This window comes from Anolis carolinensis, chromosome 6 (genome assembly GCF_035594765.1).
Source record: "Anolis carolinensis isolate JA03-04 chromosome 6, rAnoCar3.1.pri, whole genome shotgun sequence".
NCBI lineage: Eukaryota > Metazoa > Chordata > Lepidosauria > Squamata > Dactyloidae > Anolis > Anolis carolinensis.
In genome coordinates this window covers 119,937,723-119,963,927 of record NC_085846.1, presented here as the reverse complement: position 1 = coordinate 119,963,927, position 26,205 = coordinate 119,937,723, and the positions used below count along the sequence as shown (strand labels likewise).

The window sequence follows — 26,205 nt, the reverse complement described above, 5'->3', positions numbered from 1 at the left end:
GCGGGAAGAGACCCCAAGAGGCCATCCAGCCGGACCCCTGTCCAGGCAGGAAGATAAAATTACTATTATATTATTATTATCACCTGTGATTATTTATTTATTTATTATTATTATTATTATTCTCCTAGATCAGAAAGAGACCCCAAGAGGCCATCCAGTCGGACCCCTGTCCAAGCAGGAAGATAAAATTACTATTATATTATTATTATCACCTGTGATTATTTATTATTATTATTATTATTATTATTATTATTATTATTATTATTATTATTATTATTCTCCCAGAGCAGGAAGAGACCCCAAGAGGCCGTCCAGCCGGACCCCTGTCCAGGCAGGAAGATAAAATTACTATTATATTATTATTATCACCTGTGATTATTTATTAATTATTATTATTATTATTATTATTCTCCCAGATCAGAAAGAGACCCCAAGAGGCCATCCAGTCGGACCCCTGTCCAAGCAGGAAGATAAATTTACTATTATATTATTATTATCACCTGTGATTATTTTTTATTATTATTATTATTATTATTATTATTATTATTATTATTATTATTATTATTATTATTATTCTCCTAGATCAGAAAGAGACCCCAAGAGGCCATCCAGTCGGACCCCTGTCCAAGCAGGAAGATAAAATTACTATTATATTATTATTATCACCTGTGATTATTTATTATTATTATTATTATTATTATTCTCCCAGAGCAGGAAGAGACCCCAAGAGGCCGTCCAGCCGGACCCCTGTCCAGGCAGGAAGATAAAATTACTATTATATTATTATTATCACCTGTGATTATTTATTAATTATTATTATTATTATTATTCTCCCAGATCAGAAAGAGACCCCAAGAGGCCATCCAGTCGGACCCCTGTCCAAGCAGGAAGATAAAATTACTATTATATTATTATTATCACCTGTGATTATTTATTATTATTATTATTATTATTCTCCCAGAGCAGAAAGAGACCCCAAGAGGCCATCCAGCCGAACACCTGTCCAGGCAGGAAGATAAAATTACTATTAAATAATTATTATCCCCTGTGATTATTTATTATTATTATTATTATTATTCTCCCAGAGCGGGAAGAGACCCCAAGAGGCCGTCCAGCTGGACTCCTGTCCAGGCAGGAAGATAAAATTACTATTATATTATTATTATCACCTGTGATTATTTATTAATTATTATTATTATTATTATTATTATTATTCTCCCAGAGCGGAAAGAGACCCCAAGAGGCCATCCAGCCGAACCCCTGTCTAGGCAGGAAGATAAAATTACTATTATATTATTATTATTATTATTATTATTGTTATCACCTGTGATTATTTATTTATTTATTATTCTCCCAGAGCGGGAAGAGACCCCAAGAGGCCATCCAGCCAAACCCTTTTCCACGCAGGAAGATAGAATGACTATTATCACCCATGTCGATTGTTTATTTTTATTTTTATCATTATTAGTATTATTATTATTATCACAGTTGGAAGAGACTCCAAGAGGCCATCCAGCCGAACCCCTGTCTAGGCAGGAAGATAAAATTACTATTATATTATCACCTGTGATTATTTATTTATTTATTATTATTCTCCCAGAGTGGGAAGAGACCCCAAGAGGCCATCCAGCCGGACCCCCTTCTTTCTGCCAGCAGCTTGGGACGCCCCACCCGACCCCTCCGGACAGGTCCCTGCTGTTCCTCCTCCGTGGGGGTCCTCCGGGGGCGGCGATGGGTCCCTCCTCCTTCCTGCTCCTGCTGCTCCTCCTCCCCCTGGCGACCCCCGTGACGCCCCCTCCCCGGCGGGACGCGGACGAGGACGCCTCGGCGTCGGCGTGGCTGTTCGCGGACCTGTCCCCGCGGGAGCTGCGTGCGGTGCGGGACTTCCTCGGGAGCCGCCCGGAGCTGGGCCTGGGGCGGGACCCTCGCCCTTCTCCCCCTGGGCGCCCCTCCCTGGCGCGGAACTCGCTCTTCCTGGTGGAGCTGGAGCCCCCCCCGAAGCGCGCGGCCGTGCGGGCGCTGCAGTCCCCGCGTGGGCGGCCCCTCCCCCCGCGCCGGGCGCGCGCCGTGCTCTTCTTCGGGGCGGGGCCCTCCCCCAACGTGAGCGAGTACCTGGTGGGGCCCCTCCCGGCGCCCACCTGGCTCCGCCCCGCCGGACGCCCGCTGCCCTTCGCCTCCCGCCCCGTCACGCGCGAGGAGGCCGGCCTGATCCACGCGCGCCTCTCGGAGCTGCTCTCCCCGCTGGCGGGCTTCGTGGCCGAGTCCTCGGGGGGCTTCGCGCTGGGCGGGCGCTGCGGGACCAAGTGCCTGACGCTGACCGACGTGGCCCCGCGCGGGCTGGCCTCCGGGGAGCGCCGCTCGTGGGTGATGCTCCAGCGCAACGTGGACGGCTTCTACCTCCACCCCACGGGCCTCGAGGTGCTCCTCGACCACCGCGACCTGGACCCACGCAGGTGGAGCGTGCAGCGCCTCTGGTACAACGGGAAATATTACCTCAGCGTGGACGAGATGGCGTCTCTCCACGCGCGGGGGGGCATCCCGGTGGTGCGCCTCCCGCCCGTGGGGCCCGACGGGGGCTTCGCCTCTTACGCGCCGCGCGGGGAGTTCGCCCACGAGGAAGACCCCCCCGCGGCCAAGACGTGCGCCCCGCCCCCTCCCACGGCGCGCGCCTTCGCCCTGCGTGGGAACCGCGTCTCGTACCGCGGGTGGCGCTTCTCCTTCCGGCTGCGCTCCTCGTCGGGCCCGCAGCTGCTGGACGTGCGGTTCCGCGGGGCGCGCGTGGCCTTCGAGGTGAGCGTGCAGGAGGCGCTGGCCTTCTACGGGGGGGCCTCCCCGGCCGCCATGCGGACGCGCTTCGTGGACGCGGGCTGGGGCATGGGCGCCTCCACGCACGAGCTGGCCCCCTCCGTGGACTGCCCGCCCGGCGCCGCCTTCGTGGACGCGCACCACCTCTACGACGCCGCCGGGCCCGTCCGCTTCCCGCGCGCGCTCTGCCTCTTCGAGGCGCCCACGGAGGCCCCGCTGCGCCGGCACTTCGACCCGGACTTCTCCTCGGGGGCGGGCGCGCGCTTCTACGGGGGGCTCCCGGGGGCGGCGCTGCTCCTCCGCGCCTCCTCCACCGTCTACAACTACGACTACCTCTGGGACTTCCTCTTCCACGCCCACGGCGTGCTCGAGGCCCGCGTCAGCGCCACCGGCTACCTCCACGCCGCCTTCTTCACCCCCGACGGGCGCCGCTACGGGAGCCGCGTCCACGAGCACCTCCTCGGGAACCTCCACACCCACCTCGTCCACTACAAGGTCGACCTCGACGTCGCCGGTGAGCCGGGGGGGAGGATAATGGCATCGGATGATGATGATGATGATGATGATTAGATCAAGGCGGGAGGGATAATGCCCTATACTATCATTTAGAAATAGGTATTTCTCTCATGGAGCCCCGGTGGCGAAGTGCGTTAAAGCGCTGAGCTGGAGACCAAAAGGTCCCAGGTTCAAATCCCAGGAGCGGAATGCGCTCCCGCTGTTAGCTCCAGCTCCAACTCCCAGCAGTTCAAAAACATGCCAGTGTGAGTAGATCAATAGGTACTGCTCCGGCAGGAAGGTAACGGCGCTCCATGCAGTCATGCCAGTGGCCACATGACTTTGGAGGTGTCTATGGACAATGCTGGCTCTTCGGCTTAGAAAAGGAGATGAGCACCAACCCCCAGAGTGTGAGTAGATCAATAGGTACTGCTCCGGCAGGAAGGTAACGGCGCTCCATGCAGTCATGCCAGTGGCCACATGACTTTGGAGGTGTCTATGGACAACGCCGGCTCTTCGGCTTAGAAAAGGAGATGAGCACCAACCCCCAGAGTGTGAGTAGATCAATAGGTACTGCTCCGGTGGGAAGGTAACGGCGCTCCATGCAGTCATGCCAGTGGCCACATGACCTTGGAGGTGTCTATGGACAACGCCGGCTCTTCGGCTTAGAAATGGAGATGAGCTCCAACCCCCAGAGTGTGAGTAGATCAATAGGTACTGCTCCGGCGGGAAGGTAAGGGCGCTCCATGCAATCATGCCAGTGGCCCCATGACCTTGGAGGTGTCTACAGACAACGCCGGCTCTTCGGCTTAGAAATGGAGATGAGCACCAACCCCCAGAGTCAGACATGACTGGACTTAACATCAGGAAACTATTCCTCTCATAGCCCAAGGCAAGGAAATAATTTATTTATTTATTTATTTACATCATTTATATTCCGCCCTTCTTTCTCACCCCGAAGGGAACTCAGGGCGGATCACATTACACATATAGGCAAACATTCAATGCCTTTTAACATAGGACAAAGACAAACAACATAGCTCCGAGCGGGCCTCGAACTTATGACCTCCTGGTCAGTGATTCATTGCAGTTAATTGCACTGGCTTGCTCTCCCATCTGCGCCAGGGCCAGAAAATCTTCATTAATGGCTGAGATGAAGGCTAGAAAGCATGATCATCAAGTTTGCAGACAGGACCAAATGGGGAGGGAGAGCCAAATCCAAAACAATCCAAACCAATCTCAACAGATGAGAGAGATGATTGGCCAAAACTATCACAATGAACCTCATCAGGGATAAATGCAAGAGACTCCACTGAGGCAGAAAACGGGAGTTGCAAAGAGACAGAAGGGGGGGGGGGCTGAGGCCTGGCTCCACAGCAGGACGTGTAGAAAGGACCTTGGAGTCCTCCTGGGGAGGAAGGGGAACAGGAACCAATGTCATGTGGTTCCTAAAAAGCAAATAGGATCCTGTCCTGCATCAAGAGGAGCCTAGTGCCTGGATCCAGAGAAGTCCTGCTCCCCTCTCTTCTCTTCTGCCTGGGTCAGACCACTCTACCTGGAGTCCCATTCTGGGCACCACCATTGAAGGGAGATGTTCACTCTAAGCTGGAATATGTCGGGAAGCTCAAAGGATCAAGGGTCTAGAGAACAAGCCCCATGAGGAGCGGCTGAAAGAGCTGCTGGGCGTGTTGAGCCTGCAGGAGAGAAGGCTGAGAGAGAGGAGACAGGATGAGGGGCATGGATCAAAACAGGAGCGGAAGTCCTAGGGAGGAGGGAGGGGGCTTCCGTTCTGCTGCCCTGGAGACTAGGACGCAATGGAACAAGGGCTTCAAACTTCAGGAAAGGAAGGAGATTCCGTCTGAACATTTGGAATAACTTCCTGACTGTGTGTGAGAGAGAGCTGTTCAGTAGTGGAACTCTCTCTGCCCTGGAGGGAGTGTGGTGGAGGGAGGCTCCTTATTTGAGGGCTTTAAAACAGAGGCTGGATGGCCATCTGTTAGGAGTGCTTTGAATGCGATTATCCTGCTTATTGGCAGAATGGGGTTGGGCCCACCCGGTCTCTTCTAACTCAAGGACTCTATGATTCTCATATGATTTAGAAATAGGTACTCACGTCATAGCTCAAGGCAGGGGATAATGGCATATTGTTGTTGTTGTTGTTATTATTATTTAGAAATAGCTATTCCCTTCATAGCTCAAGGTGGAGAAATAATGGCATAGAATCGGAATAATAGAGCAATAGAGTTGAAAGTCACCACATGGACCAACTAGTTCTAGTCCAACTCCCTGCCATGCAGGAAAAGCACAAAGTCCGATCAAAAGCACAATCAATGTATTATTATTATTATTATTATTATTATTATTATTATTATTATTATTATTATTATTATTTATTTGAAATAGTGGCTTGCCTCATAGCTCAGGATGGGGGTGATGATGATGATGATGATGATGATGATGATGATGATGATGATGATGATGATGATGATTCCAAAATAGTGACTCCACTCATAGATCATGGCGAGGTAATAATGGTACATCATAATGATGATTTAGAAATAGTTTACTCACCTGCCCCCATAGATCAAGGCGGGGTGCAACATAGTTACAATACATAGATAAAACCAAGACCATTAACAGACCAACAACAACAACAACAACAATAGGTACCTTCTACTAAGAGGGGACTGGTTTTCCTGAGGTGGGAGTCTCCCTCCTTCCTAGTGAACCCCTTCCTCTTGGTTGGGAAGGATACCCAAGGGAGAGTGTGGGCAAGGGCTGGACTAGATGACCCCTGGGGTCCCTAGAGAGGCCCTCTAAAGCCAAGACCATTAACAGACCAATAACAACAGCAACAACAGTATTATTATTATTATTATTGTTACCTAGAATCATAGAATCATAGAGTTGGAAGAGACCTCATGGGCCGTCCAGTCCAATCCCATTCTGCCAAGAAGCAGGAAATCGCATTCAAAGCACCCCCGACAGATGGTCATCCAGCCGCTGCTTAAAAGCCTCCAAAGAAGTCCGAGGCAGAGAGTTCCACTGCTGAACAGCTCTTACAGTCAGGAAGTTCTTCCTGATGTTCAGGTGGAATCTCCTTTCCTGTAGTTTGAAGCCGTTGTTCCCTTGCGTCCTAGTCTGCAGGGCAGCAGAACCTTCTACTAAGGATGGAACTAGTTTTCCTGAGGTGGGAGTCTCCCTCCCTCCCCCCCTCCTAGTGAACCCCTTCCTCTTGGTTGAGAAGGGGATCCAAGGGAGAGTGTGGGCAGGGGCTGGACTAGATGACCCCTGGGGTCCCTTGAGAGGCCTTCTGGGGAGGGCTGGGCTTCCCTCCCCCTCTGCCTGGTCCTAGATGACCCTTCCTCCTCCTCCTCCTCCTCTTCCTCTTCTTCAGGGACGGAGAACTCCTTTGAGACGATGGAGCTGGGCCTGGAGAACATCCCCGTGCCGTGGGCGCCGGAGGAGCGCCTGGTGCAGCCCTTCCTGGAGCGGAAGCCTCGGGCCTGGGAGCGGGAGGCCGCCTTCCCCGTGGGGGCCCCGCTGCCCCGCTACCTGCTCTTCCGCAACGAGGGCCAGAGGAACCGCTGGGGACACCGGCGCTCCTTCCGCCTCCAGCCCTTCTCCCACGCCGGGCACATCCTCCCACGCGGGTGGAAGGAGGAGCGCGGGGTCTCCTGGAGCAGGTGAGCGGCCCAGGGCCCGGCTAGGTGGCCTCAAGAGTCCCCTGGGGTGGGTAATACACAAAGGCCACTGTGGAGAGAAACAGCGGGGATAATCATAGGCAGCTGCTTTGAGTCTTACCTCACAACCTCTGAGGATGCCTGCCATAGATGTGGGCGAAACGTCAGGAGAGAATGCTTCTGGAACATGGCCACACAGCCCGAAAGACATACAACAACCCTGTGATCCCGGCCATGAAAGCCTTCGACAACACATTGCTTTGAGTCTCTTTGTGGAGAGAAATGGCAGGGTATAAATGATAATAATGAGGAAGATAATGCTCTGATCCTTAACCAGGGCTGCTTCTGCTGTTGTGGCCGGAGGACTGGGCTTTGGCCTAAGCTGGACAGAGGAGTAATTTTATTTATTTTATTTCTCACATTTATATCCCGCCCTTCTCTCCCGAAGGGACTCAGGGCGGCTTACAACAGTGGCAACAATTAGATGCCCATACAAACCAATATAAAACAGCACATAAAACAGTTAAAAACTATTAAAATACATTATGAATTAAAAATATACATTTTGTAATGGCCGAAAGGTCCCCAAAAGAAATGTCTGGGAAGACCCCCCTTCTCTATTTCTAAATAACAACAATAATATTTATAAATTACAATAATATACCATTATTACCTCGCCTTGAGCTATAAGGGGAGTACCTATTTCTAAATAAATAAATAAATAAATAAATAGCTAAATATCATCATAATATGATGAAAAAGGTACAGTACCCCAGTGCAATGGGCCATTGTAACAGCATAGCATAACAATAGGATTCCAGTCACCGATGGCAACTTTATACTTACTTACCTCGGAAGAAACCATATTGAACTACATGAGACTTATTTCTAAAAAAACCCACATGGTTGTGTTGTGAGTCTCCATACCAAACAGGTGAAAAGATCATTTAAGTTTCTGACTGGGAGAGCTACTTCTGTTGGAGGTCTGGGCTTTGGCCTTGGTCTTGGCTGGACGGAGCAGCTGTGGCTGGACGGCTCCCAAAACCAATATCTGGAAGACCTCACCCCTTTTCCATTCATTTATTGCACCCGCCTCTCCTCTACTCAGGGACCCAGGGGTGCACACATGAAAGCATGACTCCAAATAACGCTCAAAGGCTCAGGGAGGATACCCTGGTCTCGCGTGGGGGGTTCAGAAGGATTGGGGGGGGGAAAGGTGGCGATAGTGATGTCACGATGGTCCCCTCCCCGGACCAGGTACCACTTGGCGGTGACGCAGCAGCACGACTCGGAGGAGCGCAGCAGCAGCATCTATGCGCAGAACGACCCCTGGGAGCCCCGCGTCTCCTTTGAGCGCTTCCTCCGCAACAACGAGAGCATCGAGAACAAGGTTTGGTATTAGACACGAGTGGGGAGGGAGGATGCCATCCTTGGAGGCTTTGAAACAGAGGTTGGGTGGCCATCTGTCAGGGGTGCTTTGATTGTGCCTCTTCCAACTCGATTGCACTATGTAACTAAATTTGAAAATAATTCTCTTCCTGGTTTGAAAGTATTATTTCCTGTTTAATTGTGCGGTCCTTACTTTGAAAGAAGTTCCTGTACTCCAGAAACATTTGTTTTCGTGGCACAAAGTTTCTGGAGTACAGGAACTGCTTTCAAAGTACAGTAGAGTCTCACTTATCCAACATAAAGGGGCCGTCAGAATGTTGGATAAGCGAATATGTTGGATAATAAGGAGGCATTAAGGAAAAGCCTATTAAACATCAAATTAGGTTATGATTTTACAAATGAAGCACCAAAACATCATGTTACACAACAAATTTGGCAGAAAAAGTAGTTCAATACACAGTAATGCTATGTAGTAATTACTGTATTTATGAATTTAGCACCAAAATATCACAATATATTGAAAACATTGACTACAAAAATGCGTTGGATAATCCAGAACGTTGGATAAGCGAGTGTTGGATAAGTGAGACTCTACTGTAAATTGAAAACCTACTTTCAACAGGTTGAAATTCGTTGAGACTCGATGAGATAGTCATTGAAAAACTAGAGCAAAATCTGCTGCAGGTTGATGTCTCTCCCGCAAAGACAACGTTTTTGTAGTTTGATAAACTTTTCCTATGTTATTTTTAATGATAGGACCAATTAGGAAATAGCCTTTTTAACCCAGGAACAAAAATAATGTCTTGTCAAAGGATTTCATGGCCGGAATCACTGGGTTTCTGTGACTTTTCTGGGCTGTATGGCTATGTTCCAAAAGCATTCTCTCTTGACGTTTTGTCCACATCCATGGCAGGCATCCTCAGAAGTTGTGAGGTCTGTTTTTATCATGTCAGAAATGAATTGAGAACATACTGCAAGTTGCTTCTGGTGTGAGAGAATTGGCTGTTCACAGAGACATTGCCCAGGGAATGCCTGGAAGTGTTAGCTGGGAGGCTTCTCTCATGTCCCTGCAAGCTAGAGCTGACAGATGGCAGCTCACCCTGTATAACGGATTCGAACCAGCAACCTTCAGGTCAGCAGTTCACCGGCACAAGGGTTTAACCCATTGTGCCACCACGGCTCCTCGTGAGGTCTGCTGGAAACTAGGGATATGTAAACCCACTTGCCTAGTTTCCAACAGGCCTCACAAGCTCTGAGGATGCCTGCCATAGGTGTGGGTGAAATGCCAGGAGAGAATGCTTCCAGAACATGGCCAGACAGCCCGGAAAATGGACAACAACGTAGACGAGAGTTCTTTCTCCGTGTTGTCGAAGGCTTTCATGGCCGGGATCACAGGGTTGTTGTATATCTTTCGGGCTGTGTGGCCATGTTCCAGAAGTATTCTCTCCTGACATTTCGCCCACATCTATGGCAGGCATCCTCAGAGGTTTCGCCTACATCTATGGCAGGCATCCTCATACCTCACAACCTCTGAGGATGCCTGCCATAGATGTGGGCGAAACGTCAGGAGAGAATACTTCTGGAACATGGCCAGACAGCCCGAAAGACATACAACAACCCAGTTCTTTCTCCCACCCTGGACATTATTCCACAGATATACAGTAGAGTCTCACTTATCCAACATTCGCTTATCCAACATTTTGGATTATCCAACGCATTTTTGTAGTCAATGTTTTCGATACATCATGATATTTTGGTGCTAAATTCATAAATACTAAATTCGTATAATACAGTAATTACTATGTAGCATTGCTGCATATTAAACTACTTTTTCTGTCAAATTTGTTGTATAACATGATGTTTTGGTGCTTAATTTGTAAAATCATAACCTAATTTGATGTCTAATAGGCTTCTCCTTCATCTCTCTTTATTATCCAACCTATCCGCTTATCCAACGTTCTGGCGGCCCATTTATGTTGGATAAGTGAGACTCTACTGTATAAACTTCACTTGCCTAGTTTCCAACAGGCCTCACAACCTCTGAGGATGTCTGCCATAGATATGGGCGAAGCATCACAATGCTTCCGGAACATGGCCAGAAAGCCTGGAAAACTCACATTAACCCAAGAAAAATCATGCTATATAGTGTTGTTGTTATTATTGCACCCACCCCACCCTTGCCGATGGGTCTCCCCTTTTGCAAGGCATCCCCCTGCTCCCTCTAAAACTGAGGATGGATAGTGGGGGGCATCACCGCAACACATGCATTACATATTAGTGTTAACCTATGATTCTATGGTTCTCTGATTCCCCGGGGTCTCCGTCGTCTCCTGCAGGACCTGGTGGCCTGGGTGACGGTGGGCTTCCTGCACATCCCGCACGCGGAGGACATCCCCAACACGGCCACCCCGGGCAACACGGCCGGTTTCTTCCTGCGGCCCTTCAACTTCTTCGACGAGGACCCCTCCGTGGGCTCCCGCAGGACCCTCCTCGTCCACCCGGACCCCTTAGCCAAGCCCCCCGTGATGAGACTCCAGCGGTGGATGCCGGAGGGGCCCCCCGCCTGCGCCGTACACCACCCCTTCAGCTTCAACGGCACCTACCGGCAGGAGGAGCCATAGCAGCGCCTGCGGGGGGGGGGGGGGGGCTGCCTGGTGCATGGTTTATTTGTAGCCCCCTCCCCACATGCGAAGATGGCTCCCCATTAAGGACGAAAAGAAGACCATGATGGAGGAAGTCACATGTTGAGGGGAGTCTTCTGGACATTATATAGATATATACACACACACTGTGGCGAAGTATGGTGGTATGGGAAATAAAGTATCTTATATTATCTGCTTAGAACTGGATTATATGAGGCCCTGTCTACACAGCTGTTTAAAATGTGGATTATATGGCAGTGTGGAGTCAAGATAATCCAGTGCAAAGCAGATAGTATAAGATTATAAATGGGTTATATAGCTGTGGGGAAGGGCCTTGAATCTGCACTGCCATATAATCGAGTTAAAATCAGATAATCTGTATTTTATAGGCAGTGGGGAAGAGGCCTAAGTGAGGCCTAACTCTGCCTGTCCCCTGGGCTGAGTGGGTTGCTAGGAGACCAAGTGGGCGGAGCTTAGCCTTCTAACTGGCACCAATTGGCTAAAAACAATTATTCCTCTCCCTGTAATTAGGACTTTATTTTTCTTTTCCTTTTGTTGTATGAACGTAGAGGCATGGATGAGGGGTTGTGCTGCCAAGTTTAGTGTTTCTGGGGTGTGTACTTTTGTTTTGTCCTAGGCTGAAATTTCATTACCCTTTTATATATATATATGAAAAAAAACCTAGAGAAATAAAGTCTAAATAACAAAAAAAAAAACCCAATTGCTTACCACGCATGCGCAGAGGCCCCCTTGGGAACTGAAACAACTACATTACCCAGAGGACCTCATAGCTGCGTGTGGAGCCTAATGCCACTTTTAAAATACGTTGCCATGGTGGAACAGCCTTGCAGCTTCAAAGTCAGTCTGCTTCCTACCCAGGGGGATCCTCGGTTGGCCACCTTGAATACCACTGAACAGCCTTACAGCTTCAAAGCCAGGCGGCTTCCTAACCAGAGGGATCCTAACCACCAGTCTATGCCACAGCAACGCATGGCTGGGCACAGCTAGTACAGTATAACGCAGTAATAATAAAATAGAATGGCAAGATGATATAGAACACAGTGTGCGCATAACTGCAGAAACCTGACACACGTTTACGTATGCAGGTTTCCAGTATCTCCTTGTGCAATTCTGATTTACCTAGGCGATCCATTGTCTACATATGATGGCCTTCCAAGTGTAGTGTCTTGGCAGTGGATAGACTTGTATTCTGAACACATTGTAGGGATTGCTCCAGCTGTGTTGCTGTGGGTTAATCTTCTCTTGAAAGAGCACACCAAGACGCATAGGGGCTGAGGATACCACACATCTGCTCGGAGTACAAGAGTCACACACTACTACCGTCTACATGGGCCTGGCTACAATATCATAAATTACCCAAGAGTCCCAACATCTGAGGTTTGCCCTTTTCCACATTCCAGACCCCACTTTCCCCCCACTTCGGGGCAATGGACTTTTATGGCGTGTCCTATCCTCCCTTTTGGCCAAAGGCCATGTGGTCTATGTCAGGAGAGCCGATAGTCAGATGGCATGAGTAAGATATCATGACACTCTTGTAATTCCACAGCACTGCTGGTCACAGCTGACCTCCAGTTAGAGCGCTCAAGGGCCAGGGCTTGCCACTTCTCTCTTGGTGTCTATGCCACAATTTTTAAGGTTGGCTTTAGGCCCATCTTTCAATCTCTTTTCCTGTCCACCAATATTCCATTTTACATTCTTGAGTTGGGAGTATAGCAACTGCTTTGGGAGACAGTGATCTTCGGGCATTTGGAGCATGGGAGCATCGCTTCAATGCTGGTGGTACTTGTTGACGTTGTATAAATAAATAAATAGAGAAATAGAATTTTTACCACATTTTGCATTAAGATAAACCCTGCAGTATAATAAAATGTCACTCAGGCTTGTGCAATAGGTAATGGTATCCTTATCTTAGTTCAAAAGTTCAAACAGGGCAACAATATATATAACAGCCTTTCTGAATTCACACAGAGAACATGGGAATACACAGTTCCTTTAAAATGCCTCATTTGCCTTATAAATAACTAGGCTTCAGACAATGTTGCAGCCATTCCTCCTTGACCATTCTCAGTCCCTCTCAGATGAAAGTGGCAGTTAAAAACCGTTTGTCTCAGCATTGGAATTCTGGATTCCCACTGGCTCAGCCAATCAGCTATCACCACATGACCTTTCCAGTTAACTCACCACATCATGGTGTCTTTTTACAAACCCGCACAGTATTTGCTTCTTCCAGCATGCTGACCTTTGTCCACCTGTCTTCCCAAGAGACTGACAGGATTTTTCGGTGGCAGTACTGATGGAATCGTTTCAGGAGTTGAGCGTGACGTCTGTAGTTGGTCCACGTTTCGCAGGTGTATAGCAGTGTTGGGAGGACAATAGCGCCTTGGTCTCCCTACGAATGTCCTGACCCTCAAACACTCGGCTTCATTCGGAAGAATGTTGCACTTGCAGAGCTCAGGCGGTGTTGTGTTTCAGCATCAATGTTGACTTTTGTGGAGAGGAGGCTGCCAAGGGAGTGGAAAGGGTCAATGTATAGTGGGTTTGGGAGGACAATAGCTTTATAAACAAGCACCTTGGTCTCCCTATGGATGTCCCGATCCTCAAACACTCTCTGCTTCATTCGGAAGAATGCTGCACTCGCAGAGCTCAGGCGGTGTATTTCAGCGTCAGTGTTGGCTTTTGTGGAGAGGTGGCTGCCAAGGGAGCGGAAAGGGTCAACTTTTCTAATGTTACATCATTATGCTGTATTTCTGGCCTTGCAGAGGGATTGGCTGGTGCCTGCTGGAATACACAATCCCCTTTGTACTAATGCACAGCATGTCAACTGTCATGCCACTTTGCCACCTCTATGTGATAAAGCGCCTGCTCCACATAATCCAGAATGACAAACTGAATGTCATTGCAATGTTGTTTTGGGCTTTTCCAGTCAGACATTATTTGGGGAAGCCACACTCTGAGCCCCACCCACTTGACCCCCACCCAAGCATGACCTCCGCCCCCCCCAAAAGGCAGATCATAGGCAGGTGTCCAACTTGAGGTTTATTAGGCATCGCTTGCTAATGCTGAGAGTACAGCATGCGGGGCGGGGGGGGGGGGGTTCACGTGCATCCAGACATCAGTGGTGGAGTATGGCCTGGGCTTGATGCCCCCCCACCTAAATTGGTGCTCCATGGAAAAGATGGTCTCAAGGAACCCCACAGTGGACTCCTTCAGCCTCTGCAATTGAGGAGCATTACAGTCCCTTGCAATAGTAGGTTTATTTGGGGAGGGGGATGAACCCATGGCGGGGGGGGGGGGACGTACCATCAGAGCCCCTTCTTGGGGATATGTGCACAGACCTCTGTGCTGGCGACTGGGGTCCGGTCCCAGGGCACAGACTAAGGGGCACCTCTATTACCCACCGCCCCCCAATGCACACGGACAAGGGAACACGCAGGGCTACAATTGGAGACAGAACAGTGGGGGACCCCTCCCCATCTAAAATGTTGGGGAGTGTTGGGGTCACAGAAGGGATGCCTTGCTGGCCTCGGGTGATATGTCTGGGGTCACAAGGGGACTCTAACCCATATTGGAACGTTAACATTATTATTATTATTATTATTATTAATTGCTATGCGTCACGATGACCGCTCTCCCTGCAGGCGGCCTGTCTGTCCATGAGCAGCAGTCTCTGTGTCCAGTCCACTGGCCGGAGGGCTCTCCATGGCAGCCAAACGCCCTTCCCGCCCGTCAGGCCAGCCAACAGCCGAGGGGGCAACGGCCGGCCCTCTCATCCGCTCATCCGCGGCCGGAGCGGCCCTCGTCTTCCTTCCCGGAGGGACCCTTCCCACAAGGCGGCGAAGAGGGGCCGGCACAGGCTCTCTCCCAGAGCGGCCCCCAACGAGGGGCCAGGCTCAGCCGGCCATTAGCTGCCGGGGTCCGAGGAGGAGCAGTGTCTGTGCAAGTCCGCCGAGGAGGAGGAGGAGGAGGAAGGCGGAGGGGGGAGGGCCTGGGGCAGCTGGCCGGGGAGGGAGAGGCGCCGGGGGGCCGCGGGGGGCTCCACCAGCAGCACAACGTCACTGTCCCGGCTGCAGGGGGGCAGCGCAGAGGGGTCCAGGCGCCAAGGCAGGAAGTCCGGGACCTGGAAGGGAAACCGGGGAGTCAGAAGAGTCTGGAGTTGCCAGGCCTTTGACCCCTTGGGTGGCCTTTCTCTGGCCCAGGTGTGGCCAAGAGTCAGACCCAGAGCCATCTATACAGGAAGACACTTGGGCAGACGGATGGATGGGCAACCCATGGCCTCCCAGGCAGGCCTGTAGCGAGGGGGGGGGGGGTTTAGGGGTTCAACCCCCCCCCGAAATTTTTCAAGTTATAAAAAAAATCTCGTTTATTCATGAATTTTAACTGGTTAACCAAATCCCCATGCTAAGTCTATGAGATGCAAAACATTAAGAGTCCTTCCAGGCACTATCTCAAGCAGATATTGATAGGTTTGTAGCGGGGAGGGGTATGTGCTAGGGGTTCAACCCCCCGCCCCCCGAAATTTTCAAAACCCCTCCCGAAATTTTTTTTCTGGCTACGGCCCTGCTCCCAGGGGCTGCTGGGCCAATCCCTCCCCATTTTGTATGGGTCTCTCACCTGAGTGGGGGGCAGGTGGGGGGCCCTCTCCTCTGGGGCCAAGGGGGGTGGCGGGAGTGGAGATGAGACTGTGCTGTAGGCGGGGGGCACCAGGACCGCCTGGCGCTGCAGCAGCTGCAGGATGGCCGACACGTCCGCGGTCAGGCGGCTCTCCAGTCTGCGGAGGGAAACAGAGGCAAGGGGGTGACCCCCATCCAGATCTGCTCCAAGCCCCAGTCCTAAACCCCCTAAACCCCCATGACAGGGGGGATGTCTGGAGAACCCCCTCCCAATGCCATGGGCCACAGAAGGACATCCCATCTTGGGAACTCCAGGCATGATCCTGATGGTCCACTCAAAGCTCTACCTGCGATGTCCTTTGAATGCCCTCCTTCTGTCTATCTGAAGCATTGGCAAACTTGGGCCTTCCAGATGTTCTGGACTTCAACTCCCACGGTTCCTAACAGCCTCAGGCCCTTTCCTTTCTCCCCCCAGCCGCTTAAGCGGCTGGGGGGAGAAAGGAAGGGGCCTGAGGCTGTTAGGAACCGTGGGAGTTGGGAGTCCAAAATGTTGCACTTCAACATTTATTGTATCCAACAAAGACACAATTGTTGTGGTAATCTCTGAGCGGTTAGACCAGGGGTCCCCAAACTAAGGCCCGGGGGCCGGATGCGGCCCTCCAAGATCATTGACCCGGCCCCTGTCCTAAACTTTAGACTTAGGGTTGACCTAAGTCTACCTGGTCTTTCGAAGTCTCTTTGCTTACCTGTGGTCTTATGAGATCATCTAGATGGTCTTTGAAGGTCTCTTTGCTTAGCTATGGCCTTATGAGACCATCACTTTCCTTACCTGTGGTCATATGAGACTATTTCAATGGTCTTTGAGGTCCCTTTCCTTATCTATAGTCTTATGATGGCCTTATGAGATCATCTAGATGGTCTTTGAAGGTCCCTTTCCTTACTGATGGTCTTATGACACCATCTGGGTGGTTTTTGGAGGTCTTATTACTTACCTATGGTCTTGAGATCATATAGATCAGGGGTCCCCAAACTAAGGCCTCATTTACCTGGCCCCTGTCCTAAACTTTAGACTTAGGGTTGACCTAAGTCTGAAATGACTTGAAGGCACTCAATAACAACAATCCTAATTTTGGACTGTTTCATAGTCCGGCCCCCCAACAGTCTGGGGGACTGTGAATCGGCCCTCCACTTAAAAAGTTTGAGGACCCCTGGGTTAGACTCAATTTAACCCTCTCTGGGGGAGATTCCACCAAAATCAGCAGAGTAGCAAAAGCAAAGCTTTCAAAGGCAACAGTTACTTACACGGGGCGAGCAAAGAGAAGCCTTTGACCATTTAGGATTGCAATGGACTGCAGAGTCTCAATAAAAGTTAAAAAAGTATTTATTCAGGTATAAAGAACTCCATTGTAGATAGAAAGGCTTGGGAGCTGTCTAGTCTACTCTAGACTGGTTTCTAAGGTAATAGTTACATCTTGCCAGGAGAGACGGCAGGACGTGTTGTTAGCTTGAAGAACAAAGGGAGAAGAGAGTGAACCAAAAATGGTTCCAACCTCATGGTCCAGTTTATTGGGGCCATAATAGACATTCTGACCAATGAGAAGTTAGTGTCCCTGGAGAGTCACATTTCTGCTAACTTCAAAGTAAGGGATGTGACGTAAACAGGATAGAGGGAAACACAGTAAAGCCTGTCTAGGCATGCTTTGGAAACAGGGAAAGGATTCCCTCAATCTAACTCTATCATCTATCTAACTACATCTAGATTTGAGTAGTCCAGGATGATTCCCAACAACAATAACTTTGCACAGTTGCAAAGTTGACTCTTTTCAGCAGAGTCTGAACACAAACTTGCAGTGTTGTATCAAAAACAAATCTCGTGGTGCAACAAACTTACACAGTCCTTATAAGCCTTGCGAGACACAAAGAGCGTGGCTTCTTCTTCCTCCAAAGGAGAGAGCGCAAGAGCAAAAAGAAGGAGCGGGAACTGAAGTGTATCCAAATACACACCACTGGGTATGGTCCAAACGTAATTGCTTAACTGCTGGCCTAAATTAGCCCCTGTATGTTATGATCAGCAGGATGCGTTTGTTGTGATTCAGTCTGATGATGAAGGGGGATTTGAATTTATGCAGGCTGACCAAACCAGTGCTGATGAGAAAAATGTTGAAGGCTCTGACTTGTCAGAGAGCCCTCAGGCTTGCAAGGAAACAGAAACTAGTAATAAGGGTGATCTTTCACAGGATTTAGAACATCAACAAGTCCCAGGTGTCTCTGGCAGCGAGTCAGAGGAGTCTTCCTTAGATAGAGATACAAGATTAAGGTTAAAGGTTCCTCGTTGCAGACGTTCCCTTAGGATAGCTGGCAAACGCGTGGGAATTCAAGGACAGAGAAATGCTTTCTTGTCTTGTAAACATGGGTAAATACGGGAGAAACGGAAAGATTTCAGACGAAGCAACGTTGACTTTTGGAAGCATATCTTCTGCCTTGTTTAAGTTCATGGAAAAGGATTCTTTGCTCATGCCTGGAACCTGTGTTTTGGATTATACTCTGAAGTTTATGTTGTCTTGTTTTCAGGACTGATTTCCTATATCAGAGAGTTGGATCTATATTCTGCAAATTGCTTTTACCCCTGGATTATTGCCTTTTTGACTGACTGCCTTTGCATTTGAAATATTGCTTTTTTACTGACTTCCATTGCATTTGAAACACTGCTCCCTTTACAGCTTTTTATTCATACTTTGCTATCTTTTATCAATAAACTGTTTAAACTTAGTCTGCTGTGGTGGAATGTGTGTTAAGAGCAAGGTGAACCACCGCTGAGGTGCAACAGAGTTTTCCTTTAACACATACATCCTTGGTGTTGGTCCTTTTGAAAAGTACCCTGTTTTCATGATACCCTGTCACTAAACACCCGGAGGAGCGAAGTTCGCCCATGCCTTGTCTATCTGTTCCCAGAAACGAAGCTTCAATCCCCAACCTAAGACCCTGCCCCCATTTCTACTGCAACCGAGGAGCAAAGCCAAGTGTCCCCGGTGGGCTCTCGCCTGACCCATGCCCTGTGCCCCCTCCTCCACAGGCCCCCCACCCCCATGCCTTGTACCTGTTGATCTGCTTCTGGAGCAGGTCCAGGCGGCCTTCCAGCTCGGAGCGGTGCCGGTGGGGGAGGTCACCAAGGAGGGCGGGGGGGCTGTTTCCGGCCAAAGGGATGTTGAGGGCGGTGGGGGGCAGGGGCGCCGGGCAGCGGGGCAGCTCCTGGTACTGGCGGCTCCCCCGGCCCTCCCCCCAGAAGCTGAAGATGTTGGAGACCCCCGAAAAGGCCCCTGCGGGGAAGGGGACAGAGGAGGGACATTAGGTGCCAGGAATGGTTGGTGGTCCTGGAAGCATAGAGATGGAAGAGACCCCAAGGGCCACCCAGCCCAAGCAAGGCACAATCCAAGCCCTCCCAATAGATGCTCTTAATGCGTGGTTGGTGGTCCTAGAAGCGCAGAGAGGGAAGAGACCCCAAGGCCCACCCAGCCCAAGCAAGGCACAATCCAAGCCCTCCCAATAGATGCTCTTAATGCGTGGTTGGTGGTCCTAGAAGCGCAGAGAGGGAAGAGACCCCTAGGACCACCCAGGCTAAGCAAGGCACAATCCAAGCCCTCCCAACAGATGCTTGGGGTGGGCTTTTAATGCAATCTTTTCATGCATTAACATTGCTTTCATTGGCACTGCGTCCTATGCATGGTTAGCCGCTCTTGAGTCCCAGCCTTGTTAGAAAGGCCAGATGCTAATAAATACAACCCATAAATCCCCTTCGGATGGTCCGCAGCCATGTAATCCCCCTAAGGCAGCATTTGACGCTGGAGAGGGATGCCGTTCTATCCCTCGGCTCTGGAGGAAATCTTTCCGGTTTTGCCTATTCCGTCTAGATTGGCTCCTGCCCAGGATTGGGCTTTCTGCTCCCTAAGATCGGCTCATCTGTTGTTATGCTTTTGCAAACCCTTGATCTCACTTTTCCGCCTTTGATCCCACTTTTCCAATTGAGAACAACCACCATACCCCTCACCCTCTTTCTCTATGCTCTCCTTTACCTTCCTCTCCTGATTGACCCCCCGCCCCAAAAAGACCCCCTTGAAGCCCCCCCTTCCCGGGTCCTACCTGAGAGTGGGTTGCAGGCCTCTCCGCTGCGCTTGCGCTCTGCTGGGGGGGCGGGGGAGGGGGGCTGCCCTCCAGGGGTCGCAGGGGGGCCAAAGGGCGAGAGGTCGGCGTTGGCGGGGCGAGGGGCGCCCTCCTCCTCCCCCTCCCCCTCGTCGCTGGAGGGGGGGCTGGAGGCCAAGGAGCTGCTGAGGCAGGGCTCCCACTTGGGGGGGGCGCAGGGGACCCCCTGGCAGTTCTGGCCCAGCGGCAGTGCCTTCGCGGGCTTGCCGTCCTCCGCCTTCTCCTCGTCTGTGGGGAGAAGCAGAAGGAAGACCCCCATCAGAGCCTCAATTCAACCGCAACCCCCTCCCCTCAAAGGTCTAAAATGGGGGGGGGGGGAGTTGGGACTGCCGCAAGTGTGGATCTTCCACAAGGAATCCATCCCTCCCTGTATTTCTCTGGGGCAGGACCCAATCCTGGGAGGTGTGTGGGGAAGGGCCCCCGATCCCGCACCTTTCTCGGTCCTCCGGCGGAAGGAGAGCTTGCGGCGCCGCAGGCGGTTGAAGCCGCCGTTCATTTCCTCGCTGCTGGGCGAACCCGGGATCATGTTGGTCTGGAAGGCAATAGAAGGCCCATTAGTGGCCTTGGGGTCGGCATTTTGGGAGTGTGCATGTGGAACCTCCTCCCTGCTCCCAGGGCACAACTCACGTCCCGCAGGTTGAAGGTGATCTCCAGGTTGGACCAGAAGTGGTCGGAGAACTCGGGGTACATGTCCAGCACCTCCAGCAGGTCTTCCCGGTGGATCTTGTGCAGGTCGCAGTAGGTCAGGGCCCTCACGTCCGCGTTGGACTTCCCTGGCCGCGCATAGAGGTTGAGGGGCTCCCCAAAGATGTCGTTCTTCCCTGGGGAGGGGGGCAACACAACACTTGGCTTATGGCAGGCATGCGAAAACATTGGCTCTCCCTCCAGGCCCCGCCCACTTACCCAGGATGGCCACCACCACGTCTCCGCGCAGGATCTCGATGGAGCCCCGGGAGATGAAGTAGAGGGCGGTGAGGACGTCCCCGGCGTGGACCAGGGTGTCCCCGGGGGGCGCGTGGGTGGTCTTGAACTTCATGGCCAGAGCCCGCAGGCAGCCCTTGGTGGCCCCCTTGAAGGGCCGGCAGTTCTGCAGGAGGGTCCGGTTGAGGTGAAGGCAGATGTCTGCTTGGAGGCACTCCGGGAAGCCCTTCAGCACCTGCAGCAGGGGGACGGGCCCAGGAGAGACAAGGAGAATTACCCGGAGAATTAACAACCTTGCACGCTTCTCCCTGTCTGTTCTTATTACCCCCAAATTCAGTGGGCAATTGCAGGAGGGCCGTGTTGTAGTCTGGTCAGATTCTGGGTCTCAGAAGATGAGGGAGGGGCTGCTGGGGTAGATTCAGAGGGCCCAGAGTGTTGGGAATCATCCTGGTCTACTCAAGTCTAAATGTAGTTAGATAGATGGGTAGAGTTAGATGGAGGGAATCCTTTCCCTGTTTCCAAAGCATGCCTAGACAGGCTTTACTGTGTTTCACTCTATCCTGTGTACGTCACATCCCTTACTTTGAAGTTAGTAGAAATGTGAATCTCCAGGGACACTAACTTCCCATTGGTCAGAATGTCTTTTATGGCCCCAATAAACTGGACCGTGAGGTTGGAACCATTTTGGCTCCTTCTTCTCCCTTTGTTCTTCAAGCTAACAAGAAGCATCTCGCCATCTCTCCTGGCAAGATGTAACTACAGTAGAGTCTCACTTATCCAACACTCGCTTATCCAACATTCTGGATTATCCAACGCATTTCTGTAGTCAATATTTTCAATACATCGTATTATTTTGGTGCTAAATTCGTAAATACAGTAATTACTACACAGCATTACTATGTACTGAACTACTTTTTCTGTCAAATTTGTTGTATAACATGATGTTTTGGTGCTTAATTTGTAAAATCATAACCTATTTTGATGTTTAATAGGCTTTTTCTTAATCTCTCCTTATTATCCAACATATTCACTTATCCAACGTTCTGCTGGCCCGTTTATGTTGGATAAGTGAGACTCTACTGTATTTAGATGTTTGTTATTTTTCCTTTTCCTTAGAAAACAGTCTAGAGTAGACTAGACAGCTCCCAAGCCTTTTTATCTACAATGGAGTTCTTTTTATCTGAATAAATACTTTTTTGAACTTTTATTGAGACTCTGCAGTCCATTGCAATCCTAAATGGTCCAATGCTTCTCTTTGCTCACCCCGTGTAAGTAACTGCTGCATTTGAAAGCTTTGCTTTTGCTATTCTGCTGATTTTTGGTGGAATCTCCCCCAGAAAGGATTAAATTGAGTCTAACCGCTCAGAGATTACCACAACACAGAGGAGGATAGAAGTGGCCTGGAGAGAGTTGTTTTGGACTCTCCTGGCAGTTCCCACAAGACTGGAGAAAACGATATCAGTTCTCATGAGAACCTGCCAGAAGCGCAGGCTGAGAGAAATGTGGGAGACGAATGTTTGTCTGGGTCAAGGCACCTGGAACTTCAAGGCGCTTGGAACTTCGGAGGCAGAGTATGCAACAAAGACAGACTCATTTTTTCTAGAGGCTTAGAGATAAGGAGAGGGAAACCAGGTGTGTGAGGAATGATGTCATGGGAGGGAATGAGGCCTTTTCAAGTGGTTTCTGCTGGTACAATCCTTTGTGAGAGCAATGTATTCAGGTGAATAGCGCTCGGTTCTTGGTCCTACATTTTTGGAAATTAATGTATTCAAGTTTCTAAGTTGTTCCTGTTTCTAGTTCATGTGTGGCATAGGCTGCCTGCCTTGGATTCCTGCTATTAGGCTTATGGATATGTCTGTGGATTGACAGTTGAGACTGTATCTGAAGGGATTTTAGGATTCTTGGCTATGTTGGAAAAAACGTTTTTGGAACTTTGATTCTCTTTTTTTAGCTTTGCTTATATTTATACACTTTTTTCTAAATAAACATTTACTTATTGGATTATCGGAACAGTGTGTGGTTTGTGTTGAAAAAGGTGCCTCAGGACTCTAATGCGACAGGCCTGGAAGTGTCCCTGGGCCCGGATACACAATGGTGGCATTTCCCAGTGAGAGAGATCCCCGCAGGACTCTTAGCAGAGGAGGGGGCCATTCCAAATCATGACCCGGGCGCTCTTCCTACAATCCCTGCCAGTCATGGAATGGACGGAGGGAAGGGGAGGTCTGTAGTAGAGAAGGAATGGTGGGAGGAAGAGGAGACCACCCCTGCGGCTCTGCAGAAGCCTGACCTATGCCTTTAGGAACCGCTGCCCAGACACTACCCTTGACCACTCTCCTCTTCACCTTGGCCCTTTGCCCATACACTGAGTGTTTTGCCCCCCCCCCCCCCCCGCACCCTGCGACTGGACTCACGGCGTTCATGTCGATGCCGTTGGTGTAGGACCAGGCGTGCTGGAAGTACTCCTCCAGGCGCTGGCGCAGCGGGTTGGGGATCTGGTGGAAGCGGATGAACTCTCGCACCCGCAGCATCTGGGTGTGGTAGCGGGCCGTGCCGGAGTAGAGCCGCTGGATGATGGCCGAGACATTCCCAAAGATGCTGGCGTACATAAGAGCTGCAGGAGAAATGGGAGTGGGGAGTGTGGGGTTTGTAAAGGAACCATGATGTAATGAGTTGACTGGAAAGACATGTGGCAGCAGCTGATTGGCTAAGCGTGCCAGGAGCCAACATTCTGATTGGCTACTGTCTCTGGCTTGCTGCTGAGAGAAACGGTTTGAGCAGGCACTTTTACCTCAGGGAGCGAAGAGGTAACAGCAGGGCCGTAGCCAGAAAATTTTTTCGGGAGGGGTTTTGAAAATTTTGGGGGTGGGGGTGGGGTTTGAACCCCTAGCACCCTCCCCCCCTACAAACCTGTCAATATCTGCTTGAGATAGTGCCTGGAGGGACTCTTAATGTTTTGCGTCTCATAGACTTAGCATGGGGATTTGGTTAACCAGTTAAAATTCGTGAGTAATTTTTTTGGTTTTTTTTTTTATAACCAGACCTCCCCCCCCCCCCCCCCCCCCCGGCGCTCGCTACAGGCCTGGGTAACAGCTAGGGAATGAATGGCTGAATCTCTGAAGCCTGATCATTTCTAAGGCAATGAGGAAAATTTAAAGGCTGTTTTAAAAGGAATGTTTATTAGGGAATATTCTCTGTAAGAAATCAGAGAGACTACTGCATATATTGTTGCTCTGTTTGACCTGTTGAACTGAAGTAAAGTTACTATTACTTATTTCACAAACCTGAGTGGCGTGTTATTACACTGCAGGGTAAACTTTGTTTCAGAAGCTGTGGTAAAGCCTCTATTTCTTTACATCTACAACATCCAACAGGGAGTAGGGGAGTGAGAAAAGGGGTCTTCAGCCCAGGCATGGCCCTGGTCTCCCGGAGTCATTGCCCGACACTCAAACCACACAAGGTCTGATGGAATGCTGTTAAATCCTATGCAATTCCATGTTGAGCCTGTCCTACCGTGAGTCTCTCTCTCTCCCTCCCGAAGGGCCCTGCAAGGTGTGGGGCTGTGATTTCCAAGGGGTCAGAGGCTTGACCATCCCTCTGCAGCCACGGCCTTGGGAGACCTAGCACCCCTTTGCCCCTTGCGCCCCCAGCCCGTGCACCCACCCACTCACATCCGATGAGCATGACGCAGATGGAGAAGATCTTCTCGGGGTTGGTGTTGGGGGAGACGTTGCCGAAGCCCACGCTGGTGAGGCTGCTGAAGGTGAAGTAGAGGGCGGTGATGTACTTGTCCTGGATGGAGGGGCCCTGGTGCGGCGTGGACTCGTTGAAGGGCTTCCCGATCTGGCTGCCCAGCGAGTGCAGCCAGCCAATGGTCTTGTCCTCCATGTTCCCGATGGCGTACCAGATGCAGGCCAGCCAGTGCGCAATCAGCGCAAAGGTGCACATCAGCAGGAAGAGCACCGCCGCCCCGTACTCCGAGTAGCGGTCCAGCTTGCGCGCCACGCGCACCAGCCGCAGCAGCCGGGCCGTCTTCAGCAGGCCGATCAGCGTGGTGGTCTGCGGGGAAGGAAGGAATAATAATGCTTTAATAGTACTTACCCTAATGGCACTCCATGCAGTCATGCCAGTGGCCACATGACCTTGGAGGTGTCTATGGACAACGCCGGTTCTTCAGCTTAGAAATGGAGATGAGCACCAACCCCCAGAGTCGGTTACGACTGGAATTAACGTCAGGGGAAACCTTTACCTTTTTAATAATACTTTATTTTTCTATCCTGCCACCATCTCCCCGCAGGGACTCGGGGCAGCTAACAAGGGGCAAAGGCCCGAAAGCAATAAACAAAGTACAAGTTAAGACACATTACAATGAGTAAAAACACAGTAGAATTGACATTATGCAAAAACGATACATTAACCATAAAAACTCATTTAGAGCACAAAATGAGTACAATTAAAATAGTATAAAATGGACCTCCAGGTTGGTAAAGGGGGATAGTGTGGAGAGGCCATTAAAACTAAAAGCGGGCCAGGCTGTGGCGCAGGCTGTTGAGCAGCCTGCTGCAATAAATCACTCTGACCATGAGGTCATGAGTTCGAGGGCAGCCCATGGCAGGGTAAGCACCCGTCAATTAAAAATAAAAAATAGCCCCTGCTCATTGCTGACCTAGCAACCCGAAAGATAGTTGCATCTATCAAGTAGAAAGTAAGGTACCACTTATAAAAGTGGGGAGGCAAGTTTAACTAATTTACGACATTGGAATGAGGAAGTGCTGTCAGAGTGGATGATGAAGCAGCTGCTCCCCCCTGTGGCCAGAATCGAACATCACCTCAGGAGAAGGTTAAATTGCCTCTGCGTCTGTCTGTCTCTGTTTGATGTGTCCATGGGCATTGAATGTTTGCCCTATGTGTATATAATGTGATCCGCCCTGAGTCCCCTTCGGGGTGAGAAGGGCGGAATATAAATACTGTAAATAAATAATAAATAAATAAAGTGCAATAATGTAATTATAAAGTGCTTCAGGGCAAAAGGACAAAGTGCAAGTATTTCTCGGTAGTTGGAGTGAGGACGGACATCCTATAAGTATAGGGAAAGGAAACAGTGTGAAAAATAGTATATTATAGGTCATGGGGACTAAATTATTCAAATTTTACCAAATTTTAACTCTTTTTAAAAGATGCAAGGGTGGGTGCCTGTCTGATCTCCCTAGGGAGGGAGTTCCAGATCCGGGGGGCCACCACCGAGAAGGCCCTCTCTCTCCCTCGTCCCCACAACCGAGCCTGCGATGAAGGCGGGAGCGAGAGAAGGGCCTCCCCCGATGATTGAAGAGATCATGCAGGTTCATAGGGGGAGACACGGTCACGAAGGTAGGTGGGTCCCGAACCGTTTAGGGCTTTATAGGTAAGAACCTGCACCTTGAATTGGGACCGGAAAATAATCAGTAG

General features: G+C 50.4%; 2 protein-coding genes across 3 annotated transcripts in view; one reads left to right on the top strand and one right to left on the bottom strand.

Annotated features, from left to right (window-relative positions):
* Positions 1–1,667: 1,667 nt before the first annotated feature.
* On the top strand, positions 1,668–12,310 carry aoc1 (amine oxidase copper containing 1). The gene is made up of 4 exons (XM_008123054.3): positions 1,668–3,319; positions 6,698–6,986; positions 8,241–8,373; positions 10,709–12,310. Exons 1-4 carry the CDS (start codon positions 1,732–1,734, stop codon positions 10,991–10,993), a joined length of 2,295 nt encoding a protein of 764 aa, XP_008121261.3. The 5' UTR covers positions 1,668–1,731; the 3' UTR covers positions 10,994–12,310.
* Positions 12,311–14,058: 1,748 nt separating this feature from the next.
* kcnh2 (potassium voltage-gated channel subfamily H member 2) overlaps positions 14,059–26,205 on the bottom strand; it is a 105,287-nt gene continuing 93,140 nt past the window's right edge. For both annotated transcript variants that reach the window (XM_062983679.1, XM_062983680.1), the window contains 9 exons: positions 24,432–24,819; positions 23,175–23,374; positions 20,746–20,998; positions 20,470–20,663; positions 20,275–20,374; positions 19,783–20,070; positions 18,743–18,962; positions 15,647–15,803; positions 14,059–15,152 (listed from right to left, as the gene is read on the bottom strand). In XM_062983679.1, coding sequence (XP_062839749.1) covers positions 14,937–15,152; positions 15,647–15,803; positions 18,743–18,962; positions 19,783–20,070; positions 20,275–20,374; positions 20,470–20,663; positions 20,746–20,998; positions 23,175–23,374; positions 24,432–24,819 — 2,016 coding nt within the window. In that variant the 3' untranslated portion in view covers positions 14,059–14,936. The remainder of the gene's footprint in view (positions 15,153–15,646; positions 15,804–18,742; positions 18,963–19,782; positions 20,071–20,274; positions 20,375–20,469; positions 20,664–20,745; positions 20,999–23,174; positions 23,375–24,431; positions 24,820–26,205) is intronic.